Source organism: Oncorhynchus gorbuscha, linkage group LG16 (genome assembly GCF_021184085.1).
Source record: "Oncorhynchus gorbuscha isolate QuinsamMale2020 ecotype Even-year linkage group LG16, OgorEven_v1.0, whole genome shotgun sequence".
Taxonomy (NCBI): domain Eukaryota; kingdom Metazoa; phylum Chordata; class Actinopteri; order Salmoniformes; family Salmonidae; genus Oncorhynchus; species Oncorhynchus gorbuscha.
This window is the reverse complement of record NC_060188.1, coordinates 12877155-12890441: the sequence shown is the minus strand read 5'-3', so window position 1 is coordinate 12890441 and position 13287 is coordinate 12877155. Positions and strand designations below refer to the sequence as shown.

The 13287-nt window shown below is 44.7% G+C and overlaps 1 protein-coding gene across 1 annotated transcript in view; it reads left to right on the top strand.

The window, feature by feature from the left end:
* Nucleotides 1–120: 120 nt before the first annotated feature.
* The window catches only part of map3k3 (mitogen-activated protein kinase kinase kinase 3), a 19594-nt gene continuing 6427 nt past the window's right edge, over nucleotides 121–13287 (top strand). Inside the window, exons 1-10 of the mRNA XM_046306728.1 lie at nucleotides 121–944; nucleotides 4144–4243; nucleotides 4953–5083; nucleotides 5245–5285; nucleotides 6280–6379; nucleotides 6587–6700; nucleotides 6875–7007; nucleotides 8990–9120; nucleotides 9939–10012; nucleotides 12716–12789. Coding sequence (XP_046162684.1) covers nucleotides 4240–4243; nucleotides 4953–5083; nucleotides 5245–5285; nucleotides 6280–6379; nucleotides 6587–6700; nucleotides 6875–7007; nucleotides 8990–9120; nucleotides 9939–10012; nucleotides 12716–12789 — 802 coding nt within the window. The 5' untranslated portion in view covers nucleotides 121–944; nucleotides 4144–4239. The remainder of the gene's footprint in view (nucleotides 945–4143; nucleotides 4244–4952; nucleotides 5084–5244; nucleotides 5286–6279; nucleotides 6380–6586; nucleotides 6701–6874; nucleotides 7008–8989; nucleotides 9121–9938; nucleotides 10013–12715; nucleotides 12790–13287) is intronic.

The window sequence follows — 13287 nt, the reverse complement described above, 5'->3', positions numbered from 1 at the left end:
TTACTTTTTTTTCACCTGATTTCTTTGTTGTAAAAAGTCTGGTGCCTGTTTGCAGTTTATGGATTTATAATAATTATTCTGTATAGAGATGGAACAATACAGTTAGGAGAGAAAAAAGGCATAGAACAAAAGGAAAAAGCTGCCAATTTAGCAGGAAAAGAGGCCATCAAAATCACGGAAATCGCTTCGTCCTTTTCCTTTGGTGTACTGTTACTGTTGCAAATGGATTTCATAAAGGCAACACGGTTATTGTTACATCTTTTGTGTTAGTTCACCCGTTCCATGCTGACAAAGGTCACTGGGAAATATTGATTATTGAATAGAGAAAATTATGATGGCCTATGTTCGTTTTTTCTATTCTAGTGTGTAAGTTGGGCTTCTTGTTCCACAATGAAATGCCATCGGACGTTTTTCTTTTTTGATAAAGTTTGGAAATATGGGCAAGTTGTCGAACGTTTTTGTGGTGACGGAAGGTTGACACTTTATTTTTTTGTCACTTTCTGAGCGCAGTCTAATGTAACGGATTTTGGACTATATTTCTGTTAAATTAATTTGGCATTAGAGAAATCCAAATGTATACGCATGTACAGTGACGATCTCGATGTGACGACATTGTGTTTTCTAGGCCTACTGCTCATTAAAATTAATATTTACTGGCTAGTGCGTAACAAACTTTCTTGGACCAGCGCGCGCACTAGTGCCCCCTCACCTGGGGGCAACCCCACCATGGCGCCCTCATCCCTCTGTATCGCGGTGTGGTTGTGTGAGTGAATCAACAACAAAGACTGGGGATCAAAGATGAGGATGATGCTCTGGAGATAACGGTTCAAACTGACGCTGCAGTATCTCTCCTGAGCACCCAGTTAGAAGTTGAACCAGGACCCCGCTAGAGGGAACGGCTCTCATCTTCCAGACAGAGGTTAATCATCAGGGCAACAGCACAGGTGAGAGCTCATGCATATTCAACACATCACAGAACCATTTCAAAAGGAATCCAACCTATAGAAACACACACACCCTTATATGCTGAATATGGCTAAAGGACAACACTCAATAAGCTCCACTCAAAGTGATATCATTTATTTTTCATCAAATTAATGAATAGTTAAGTGTCCTTAAGCCTCTTAAGGCCTAGTTGTACATCACCTGTAATTCTCATATAGCCTAGGATTTCTCTCCTTCCTTCATGACATTCATTACTTGATCAATTGGACAGCCCCCAGTTCTGGTCCCCCAAGTTAAAGTTGAATTACTCCCTAAAAAGCAATGATGAAAACCAGCCCACAAGAACTGGAGTTTAGAATGATACAGATGTAGGATCTTAATTTGAGCCAGTTTGCTACAGCAGGAAAATTACCCTGCAGCAACAGAAAACATGAATTATTATGTGGATTATAATTAAAGATGCAGTATGTAACTTTTTGGGTGGCCCAACCAAATTCACATAGAAATCTGAGTTATGGATATGCCATTCTTATTGAAAGCAAGTCTAAGAAGCGGTAGATCTGTTCCATGTGCACTATTTCTATGCTTCCCATTCTTAATTTGATCACTCTTCTGTTGCTGAGAATTTTCCTGCACAGCAGGGAATGCAAACTTGCAGTGTTTGGATCTGTGTTTTTGTTTTGTTGTACAAAAACTTGGCAGACATTAGGCCGCACTACCAACTTTTATGGCAAGTTTTTACTCAAGCCTTGCAGTGCAGCTGTGAACATAGCAGGTCACACCAACCCAGAGCACTTGAGCATGTTAAGCAAGGAGAGACGTGAGGCCAGGGACTGATCAGTTTTTTTATGTAAGGCACTGAGACAGCATAAGGGCCATGGTTGGGAAAAACAGCCTTAGACTAAACACCTAAAAGCAGGCAGAGAGAAGGGGAGGGAGGAAAAGCCATGTAAATCCGGTGAGTCCTGGAAATGCCATGCAAGTAAAATAAAGGGGGCACAGCTGACTGGGCTGGCAGTGTGCGGCCTCTCTCCTCGCTGAATTCCCCACATTCCTCTATGAAGGTAATTAAAATCAGGAGAGCGGGGAGCAGAACGACGGACCTGAGAGGCCAGTCAATGTATAACAGAGATAGATAAGATGTTTGGTTGGTGTGTCCTGAAGCTATCTGTGACCCTGGGATTTCTCTCCATGTTTTTATAGGAAGAGGGAGGGCCAATGGTAGCAGGCCTTTAGTTTGTGGGTACAAAGGGTAGGCACATTTAGTGTGTCTCTTGGGTGAGGAGAATGTGAGTGTGGCGAGAGGGCCAGACGGACATACCTGGCATTCCAGTGGGTGATTATTACCCAGAATTCCAAAAGGCCACTGAAGTGCTTCAGTTGCTGCTGCTGTTGCCCATTTATACTTCCACCCCTCTTCATCATGCCACTCTACCTCCTCAGCCACTCACCTCCCATCTTCATCCTCCTCTCTTTCCTGTTGTTTATGAGGCAGGGGCAGGGTTGACATTTGGAACATGTGCAGTAGTGTATTATTTACAATAATGCTTCAATCAGCAGCACACCTGTTTCATTCCATTTCAACGTCAGTCCTCTCAGATTCTAATAACAATACATTTAATTTGGTTAATATATTTCACTCACCTTAGAGGTCCAATGTGTTTCTCTGAATTTATATATGAACTTAAGAGTTGAGTTTACAGTGTGCTAACCCCCCTGGGCAAAGTGGCCAGGCACGCTCAGGTCATTGGGAGGTGACTGGTGATAACTGCTGTGTTGACACTAGTACCTTCTGGATTGGGTTCCTCTCCCGACCGGCTCTATTTGGATCAATAATAGAACGATATTGATCAGAGAAGATTGAGGGGCTGACCTTGTAAAAAAAGGAACAGCAGTGCTTTGGGCAACACTACCTTACATAGGCAGTATTCTCTGATGATGAATCCAGTACGTGTAATAAAACTAAGTAACCAAACTATAAAGTAATAACTTGCATAGCTAAATGTTATTGTGCACCCCTACTGAGCACTATATTGGTCCTCAATATGTTTTTGTACGTACTAAGTTGATACAGTGTAATAAGACCAATGCTATTGTGCTGATTGTTACTGTAGTGTAAGGCCCATATATGTGTCCGGTCCACTTTAGGTAAAGAGAATAAAGAGAATACTAAAATACTCTTTCACTTACCAAAGAAAGCACACATTTTCCAAGCACACTAATCTCTGCTGAATTATAGTCTCATAGTTGTCAGTGTTTTTCGAATTCCAGGGTTTCTTTGTCATAGATATGGCAACCTACTCCGCTAAAGGACATACGAGAGTGTCTAATGCTGTTGTCTTCTTGGATACACTATACACCTTTATACTCTACCTTGTCGGGGGGTAATGGTAAATCAGGGAAAAATGTATACCTGGCACAACTCTGTCATCCTTTTAAGAGAATATTGCCCTCTTAACATCAACAGTGGAGTTATGACGTGGTTGAGTGACTGTTTTATGGCTCATACAGTCGGAGAAGTTTAAAGCTGTCAGAATATTCACAGTAAAACTTTTTCATGTGCTTCGTGCCAAATCTGTCAGTACCAGTGGAGCTCAAGTTTCAGAGCTTTTACAACTCTCACTTTTTCTCATGTGCAAAGTTTCTCTCTTTCACACACACACACACACACACACACACACACACACACACACACACACACACACACACACACACACACACACACACACACACACACACACACACACACACACACACACACACACACACACACACACACACACACACACACACACACACACACACACACACACACACACACAGCTCCAGTGCTTTTTAAATTGCAATTTCCTGATTCGGCCAGGCCTCGTCCCAGAAAAGTAATTTTAGCTTATGTTCCATGCCTTCCTTGAGAAATGGATGGTAATTCAGAAATGACATTTTCTTATATTCATTCTCCATGCACCCTATCTTTAAATACAATCCATTTAGTATGTTTATATCAAAGATAAACAGAATGTTTTTTAAGGACTGATGATGTCATACACTTCACACTAAAAGATAATCTATTGCCAGTGCTACGAAATACGTTGAACATAAAGATGATGAATATGATGATGACTTGTGAATTTGATGACAACTGCAGCTTAGGTTCTGAAATATATTCCCCATGTTAACATATTGGTGCATTCCCTGCAGGATGTTGATGGGTGGCACTGCAGAGTGAGGAGTCTGAAGATCTGAAGATCTCTGAAGGTGGTTGGCTTAGACAGTGCTCACACACACATCGCCAAAATGAGTGAGTTCCTTGTGTTGATTATGATGATGTTGGAACACAATATTACACATCAATGTACACTCAGATGAACACACACACACACACACACACACACACACACACACACACACACACACACACACACACACACACACACACACACACACACACACACACACACACACACACACACACACACACACACACACACACACACACACACACACACACACACACACACACACACACACACACACACACACACACTATTCCCCAGCCCCGGGCCTGTGTGAGTTGAGCTGAGCTGATTTTCCAGATGCTGGCCGGGCCAGCAGGTGAAAGATTGATTTTCAGTGTTATGGAGATGGGGCTCTGGTTCTCTCTCCTGCCCTACTGCTGTGTGATGTCTGTCCAAACTACACTAGGGGAATATTTCCCTTCGTGAGCTAACACAGCCAATGCAGAGATCACTCAGAGATCAAACATGGGAATAGAAATATCAAAACACTGCAGTCTGTCCTCTCACTGGCTCCATTACCCTGTCACTAGCTGAACACTCTCAATGTGGGATTATATAAAAACACACATTTTCTGTGTACACAACTAGAAGTGAGATTCATATGGCTATACGTGTAAATGTAAATATACGTGCACGCGCACACACACACCATTACACTTCAATTTGATCTCATGGTAAATTTGTGTTTCCACCAAACGTTCTCCCCTATAGATGAGCGTCAGGCTCTCCACTCCATAATGAAGGACCTAGTGGCCCTCCAGATGACGAGGCGCCAGCCTGGGCCCCCTTATGACATGGGGAAACCCAAGACTCTGCCCAACCCTGCCCCTGCTAAGAGACAGGTAAACCATCTACCACCCCACTCAGTCAACAACACACACTCTCCTCAGACAGGCATGTCATCATCATCTCCACATGACATATTGTTTCCCTTCATGACCCCATCATGACCCTGTAACCTCCCATGAACCCTCTTGACGGGGCTTCTTCTTTACTCCCTCAGGACGATGTCAGAATAAAGTTTGAGTTCAGTGGAGAGAGGAGGTGAGTGGGTTTTATTGTTTTTGGATGTGTCTTTGTGCATGTGTCTGTCTTTGTGTGTGTGTGTGTGTGTGTGTGTGTGTGTGTGTGTGTGTGTGTGTGTGTGTGTGTGTGTGTGTGTGTGTGTGTGTGTGTGTGTGTGTGTGTGTGTGTGTGTGTGTGTGTGTGTGTGTGTGTGTGTGTGTGTGTGTGTGTGTGTGTGTGTGTGTGTGCTTGTTTTAATCACGTCTTTGTCTATGAGAAGAGCATGGTCAGCTCAGCTCAAATGCACTCCAGATCTCCAGTCAGAATGGTATGTGAAGCGGAGAATGGAAAGGGAAAGGACTGTGGTTTATCTGTGGCAGCCAGCAGAAACCACAGCTATGTTAGGTGTGCTTAGAGGAATCTGCACAAACTGGAATATGTTTGTAAAAGTGTGTGTGCACGCTTGTGTTGCAGATCTAAAGAGGATATAGTTTCTAGACCGAAACACTTTTTATCCTTCTGTCTGTTTGTCTGTCCATCTTACCCACTGTTTGTCTGTCCATCTTACCCACTGTTTGTCTGTCCATCTTACCCACTGTTTGTCTGTCCATCTTACCCACTGTTTGTCTGTCCATCTTACCCACTGTTTGTCTGTCCATCTTACCCACTGTTTGTCTGTCCATCTTACCCACTGTTTTTCTGTCCATCTTACCCACTGTTTGTCTGTCCATCTTACCCACTGTTTGTCTGTCCATCTTACCCACTGTTTGTCTGTCCATCTTACCCACTGTTTGTCTGTCCATCTTACCCACTGTTTGTCTGTCCATCTTACCCACTGTTTGTCTGTCCATCTTACCCACTGTTTGTCTGTCCATCTTACCCACTGTTTGTCTGTCCATCTTACCCACTGTTTGTCTGTCCATCTTACCCACTGTTTGTCTGTCCATCTTACCCACTGTTTGTCTGTCCATCTTACCCACTGTTTGTCTGTCCATCTTACCCACTGTTTGTCTACGTGTTTTTATTTGTGTAGGATACTGATGTTTGGAAGACCTGTGCAGTTTGAAGAAATCCAGCAGAAGGTCAAGACTGTCTTTGGCCAACAGCTAGACTTGCACTATATGAACAATGAGGTACAGCTAACACTCTCTCAGACAAACACCAACACAATGCATACACACACAAACACTGACCCTCACAGCAATCCACTTGATGTAGGTAACTTTTACGGCCAGTCTCCTGGACATTTAGTCCTAAGTAATAAGATGCATGTTTAATGGAGATCCTCCCTTAGTGTTTCTGTGTTTTGGTTGAGTCATGTCTGTGTGCTGTGTGTCCAGCTGTCCATCCCTCTGCGTGGTCAGGACGACCTGGACAAGGCCATTGACCTGCTGGACCGCAGCTCCAAGATTAAGAGCATCAAGATCTTGCTGCTGACGCAGGAGCAGTGCAATGTACTACTACTACTACTACTACACGCACGCACGCACGCACACACATAAATGCACAGACATACAGAAGTAAACACACACATTAATCAATAAGATGTTATTAAAATCATATGTAATGGGGTAGTGTGTACAGTCTATATGTGGACACTGACCACACCCTTCTCATCCCACCCCTAGGCGTCCCCCTCTCCCTCTCCCTCTTCCCACCACACTGTGAGTAAGCAGGTGAGGATCAAAGCCTCCCAGTCCACGGGTGATGTCAGCACGGTGTACCAGCCCTCCGAGCCCAGGGGGCGCCACCTCTCCACCAGTGAGTATGAACAAGCAGATTCAACTCATAGCTGCTTCCTCTATTCTTCTGCCTTTGCTTTCAACAACCTCTTTTTCCATTTCTCTCGCTATAACTTTTTTTTTACAATAGAAAGGGTAGTGGTATCTCTCAATATGGAGAGACAGTAATGTTGTATATTGTCTGGTTTGGTGTTTGTCATGTCCTGCTCTCTTAACTCATTTATTTTGCTAGCTTTCTCTTTGTCTCTCTCTCTATCCCCCCACTCTCTCTCTATCCCCCACTCTCTCTCTATCCCCCCCACTCTCTCTCTATCCCCCCACTCTCTCTCTATCCCCCACTCTCTCTCTATCCCCCCACTCTCTCTCTATCCCCCACTCTCTCTCTATCCCCCCACTCTCTCTCTATCCCCCCACTCTCTCTCTATCCCCCCACTCTCTCTCTATCCCCCACTCTCTCTCTATCCCCCCACTCTCTCTATCCCCCCCACTCCCCCCCCTACTCTCTCTCTATCCCCCACTCTCTCTCTATCCCCCCCTCTCTCTCTATCCCCCCACTCTCTCTCTATCCCCCCACTCTCTCTCTATCCCCCCACTCTCTCTCTATCCCCCCACTCTCTCTCTATCCCCCCACTCTCTCTCTACCCCCTACTCTCTCTCTACCCCCCACTCTCTCTCTATCCCCCACTCTCTCTCTATCCCCCCACTCTCTCTCTATCCCCCACTCTCTCTCTATCCCCCACTCTCTCTCTATCCCCCCACTCTCTCTCTATCCCCCACTCTCTCTCTATCCCCCCACTCTCTCTCTATCCCCCCACTCTCTCTCTATCCCCCCACTCTCTCTCTATCCCCCCACTCTCTCTCTATCCCCCCACTCTCTCTCTACCCCCTACTCTCTCTCTATCCCCCCACTCTCTCTCTATCCCCCCACTCTCTCTCTATCCCCCACTCTCTCTCTATCCCCCCACTCTCTCTCTATCCCCCCACTCTCTCTCTATCCCCCCACTCTCTCTCTCCCCCCACTCTCTCTCTATCCCCCCCACTCTCTCTCTATCCCCCCACTCTCTCTCTACCCCCCTACTCTCTCTCTATCCCCCCACTCTCTCTCTATCCCCCCACTCTCTCTCTATCCCCCCACTCTCTCTCTACCCCCCTACTCTCTCTCTATCCCCCCACTCTCTCTCTATCCCCCCACTCTCTCTCTATCCCCCACTCTCTCTCTATCCCCCCACTCTCTCTCTATCCCCCCACTCTCTCTCTATCCCCCCACTCTCTCTCTATCCCCCCCACTCTCTCTCTACCCCTACTCTCTCTAGCTGCTGTTATTTCTCTGGCTTCCCTCTTAGCAGTAGGTCCTCTTCCTGTCAACCATCACTGGCTGCTCTACAATGGCCTGCTGGCCACAAGCCAATCAGATTTAGAGACACTATTAGCATGGCGGGTCAATGTCCTGGTTTTAGAAACACTGGCTGTTTTGGGAGAGGGTTAAAATTAGTGCTGCGTGAGGGAAACTGTACAAATCCTAAATTCTCTGCAGATCCACCACCTAAGGCAGAGTTACATTTCAAACAATCACATTAATCATTTAGATATTTTCCCCCCTCATTTCATTCTTTGGTTAGAGAGAGAGAGAGAGAGATCATATCTGTTATCAGTGTTAGGGCCGTATCTTCTTTTCTCCCACATAATCCATTGTTTCACTTTTTTTTGTGTATCTATTTTTTTCATTTAGCAGATGCTCTTATCCAAAGCAATCAGGATTAAATTCCTTGCTCAAGGGCACATTGACAGATTTTTCACCTAGTCTGCTCAGGGGTTCGAACCCACGACCTTTCGTTTACTGGCCCAAACACTTTTAACCACTAGGCTACCTGTCATTGATCTTGGTACACCAGAATCCCATTATCTCATGTATCTCATGTATTGATTTCCATTGGTTTAGAACAGTGTCATATGGCCAAGTCACAGTCCTATTTCTTATCCTCCTCCTCTCTCCCGTCCCAGGCTCTCAGAACACAGGCCGTAGCTCCCCCCCTCCTGGCTATGTCCCTGAGCGGCAGCAGAGGATCGCCCGCCAGGGCTCCTACACCAGCATCAACAGTGAGGGAGAGTTCATCCCAGAGAGTGACCAGTGTGTGAGTCGTTGCATTGTACACGAACACACACACACACACACACACACACACACACACACACACACACACACACACACACACACACACACACACACACACACACACACACACACACACACACACACACACACACACACACACACACACACACACACACACTCTGTTATGCAGGTGAATGAGGACCCAAAAGCGACTTGGCGAAAACAGAGTCTTTATTCCAGTAAAGGAAATATGCAATACTCCTAGACAAATCGGAGCGGTAAACAAAGCATAAAAACTAATTCCACTCGTGGTGACGAGGACAGACTGGAGACTCGACCATAAACTGTAGGTTGCCTCGGGAAGGCACCGACCGTAGCAGACTCAGACACCTGCTCTCACGCAGCATCTGAGGGAGACACGACACGACAGGGCGAGACAAAGACACAGCACGGTGAACAATATACAAGGATCCGACAGGACAGAAACGGAAGACAAGGGGAGAAATAGGGACTCTAATCAGAGGGCAAGATACGGAACAGGTGTGAAAAGATTAGATGATTGATTAGGGGAATAGGAACAGCTGGGAGCGGGAACGGAACGATAGAGAGAAGAGAGAGAGGGAGGGAGAGAGAAAAAGGGAACGAACCTAAAAAGACCAGCAGGGGGAAAACGAACAGAAGGGAAAGCAAAAAGACAATATAAGACAAGACAATATAAGACAAAACATGACACACACACACACACACACACACACACACACACACACACACACACACACACACACACACACACACACACACACACTGTAGGGCTAATACTGTGTCTCCTCTCCCTAGGTGCTGGACCCCTGGAGCAGTGCAGAGAACTCTGTCTCAGGAAGCTGCCAGTCGCTGGACAGTAGCTCAGACAGGTGAGTGCAGGACTCTACCCCCCACATTCTACCCCGGGGTGAAAGTAAGCCAGTACGGTCTGGCACGGCGTCCCGGCAAAATAAGTAGTGGGGGTACTCCGTACTGGTAAAACATGAGCCTATCACTATTAACACAAAATGGCAAGAAAACTATAGGCTATTATGGCCTTATTTAACATGACCTAATGTCAGCTACATGAAAAATGAGTGAATTGACTTTAAACCGGGTGGGATACGCCTCAAATTGTGTTGTGGTTCGAGGAGAACACTTACATGCCTTGGAGATGAGAGGCCGAGAACGAAACACGGTGGACAAGGTGGAGATGAGAGGCCAAGTCCGAGGCGCCCGACCAACAGTGGGTGCATCAATTCAGGCTACAAGTTTAGGCCTAATGACAATGTCATTAGAATACATGTGGGTGTTTTGTAACAGATGTCTCTTTCCATTCATCAGTGCACTGTTGGGATTTGGATGCTGCAATTATTTTGTGAGTGGACGAACGTGTACTGTTAGTCTACAGGACCGCTTTTTTGAAGTGATTATTTGTTTGACAATCAGATGAAAACATGACTGGTTGTGTTTATACCACATTAAAAGGAATAGGCTAGGGGAAGCTTTCACTGAAGTAAATTGAATTAAATTGCCAAAATTATATAGCTCCTGTCTATACAGAAAGAAAGAAATTCATAAAAATAGGCTACTACACCAGAAAGCACGATTTGGCCACAGAGGATCATTAGCTTCTTTGTGTTTTGTATAGCCTACAGTTGGAAGGGCCCGCAATTTGGGCACAGAGGATCATTAGCTTCTTTGTGTTTTGTATAGCCTACAGTTGGAAGGGCCCGCAATTTGGGCACAGAGGATCATTAGCTTCTTTGTGTTTTGTATAGCCTACAGTTGGAAGGGCCCGCAATTTGGGCACAGAGGATCATTAGCTTCTTTTTGTTTTGTATAGCCTACAGTTGGAAGGGCCCGCAATTTGGGCACAGAGGATCATTAGCTTCTTTTTGTTTTGTATAGCCTACAGTTGGAAGGGCCCGCAATTTGGGCACAGAGGATCATTAGCTTCTTTGTGTTTTGTATAGCCTACAGTTGGAAGGGCCCGCAATTTGGGCAGCATGTGGCAAATGACACATTTGAGTTGCAACTGTCAGTGAAAAGCAGAGAGACCCAGGCAGACGATCTAAAAAAATGTAATTGTTGAAAAAGAAATGACTATATCTGTGAAGAGATTGAGCAACCAGTAGGCTATCTTTTTTTAACTAGGCAGGTCAGTTAAGAACCAGTTCTTATTTACAAATACAGCCTAGGGACAGTGGGTTAACTGCCTTGTTCAGGGGCTGAACAACAGATTATTACTTTGTCAGCTCGGGGATTCGATCCACCAATCTTTCAGTTACTGGCCCAACGCTGTAACCACTCGGCTACCTACCGCTCTTATTGGTACCAGTGGAGAACATCGTCCATATCCCTGGTCAGTCTGCATATTCACTTTATCATTGGGTCAGTGCCACTTTTGTTTGTTTTTGGACAATCATTTCCTCCTCCAGGTTAGATGTACTATATTGTATTTTATGTTTCCCCTTTTCGTAGGCCCATTATATGGATCAGACAACGCTGTTTTAATTGATCAGGTTGTCAGTTTCAGCAGAGTAGACTACCCTGTCATTTTTGTTGTATAAAAATATTATTCTGCTAATGTCACCAGTCATAAAAAGTGTAGTAGAATTGCATGAAAGGCCAACATTTTCCTGTGCTTGGAAAGGAGGAGAAGTGTATCTGATATAGCCTAGAGTCTATTCTATCCATAACGCACTGCATTCAACTATTTTTTATGAACATTTATTTTTATATTATTAGCTTAAATTATGAGTATCCAATCTAATCATCACATTAGGAATAGTAGGCTATCTTTAATAAGTCTGCAAATGTGAGGATGGATGGAATGATTTATTATAAAGGTACATTTTTATGGTGTAAATTAGCTTCCCCAAACTTGAAACCCATGTGCTGCCTATGTTATTAAAGATGGTCCTCCCGAATGGTGCAGTGGTCTAAGGCACTGTATCGCAGAGCTTGAGGTGTCACTACAGTCCCGGGTTCGATCCCAGACTGTGTCACAGCCTGCAGTGACTAGGAGACCCATGAGGTGGCGCACAAATGGCCCTTTGTCGTCTGGGTTAGCGGAGGGTTTGGCATTCTAGTGACTCCTTGTGGCGGGTCGAGTGCCTTCAAGCTGACTTTGGGCCCCTGAAAGCTGACTTTGATCGCCAGCTGGACAGTGTTTCCTCTTTCGGGTTAAGCGAGCATTGTGTCAAGAAGCAGTGTGGTTTGGCAGGGTCTTGTTTCGACCTTTGCCTTTTCCGAGTTTGTAGGGGAGTTGCAGCGATGGGACAAGACTGTAACTACCAATTGGGGATAATTCTAAATTAAAAAACAGGTATAACATGTTAAAAGTGATATGTCAAATCTTTACTAGGCCCACAGAGATCATATTTGAAATTAATATGGATTCTATATGTAATTATATAATTACACCTAGAAAAAAAAAGTGTATGCGCGATACCGGTAAGAAATCTACTTTTACCCCTGATTCTACAATACTTGTACACAATACTTGACTTTGGTTATAAAGACATTGTATGTATTTTGAGGAAGTGACCATCAACTCTCACTCTCTCTTAATTTGTCCTTCCTCCCAGCCCCTCCCTGAGGAAGTCACGCATGCACCGAGCCAAGAGCTACCCTGATAACCGGCAGCAGGAGAACGTCTCTGGTGGGTGCCCAGGAGGAATCCTGATATCACTACATAAGATATAGATCCTCACTGTCACGGAAAACTGTAATTTATACAGTAATTTGAGCTATTATCAACAGTAAAAAACATTGGAGGTTTTACTGTAGCATACTGTAAATTATGGGGAAATTGCTGTATTTCGAATGGTACTGTAATTCCACCTCACGAATATAGTAACGTACTGTATCTTTAGAGCACCAAAAACCTTATGACCACTAGTGGGTGCATGGTATTGTTGTCTCGGGCTTATTACTATATTTTGAGGCGTGCCTTGTAAGAGGCTATATTTGTTGCACCCGTGAGTGAGAATTCTGTACCAATTTTACTCTTATGTGGTTAAAGTGGCCCATCAATAAAAAAATGTATTAGGGCAGATTGGAGTGGCAGCAAATGGTTGACATTTTGCCATGTCCTTTTGGTCTGTTTTGACCTGAAGTCACGGCCAGTTTGGAAGCCTTCGTTAAGGCCTCTAGAAGT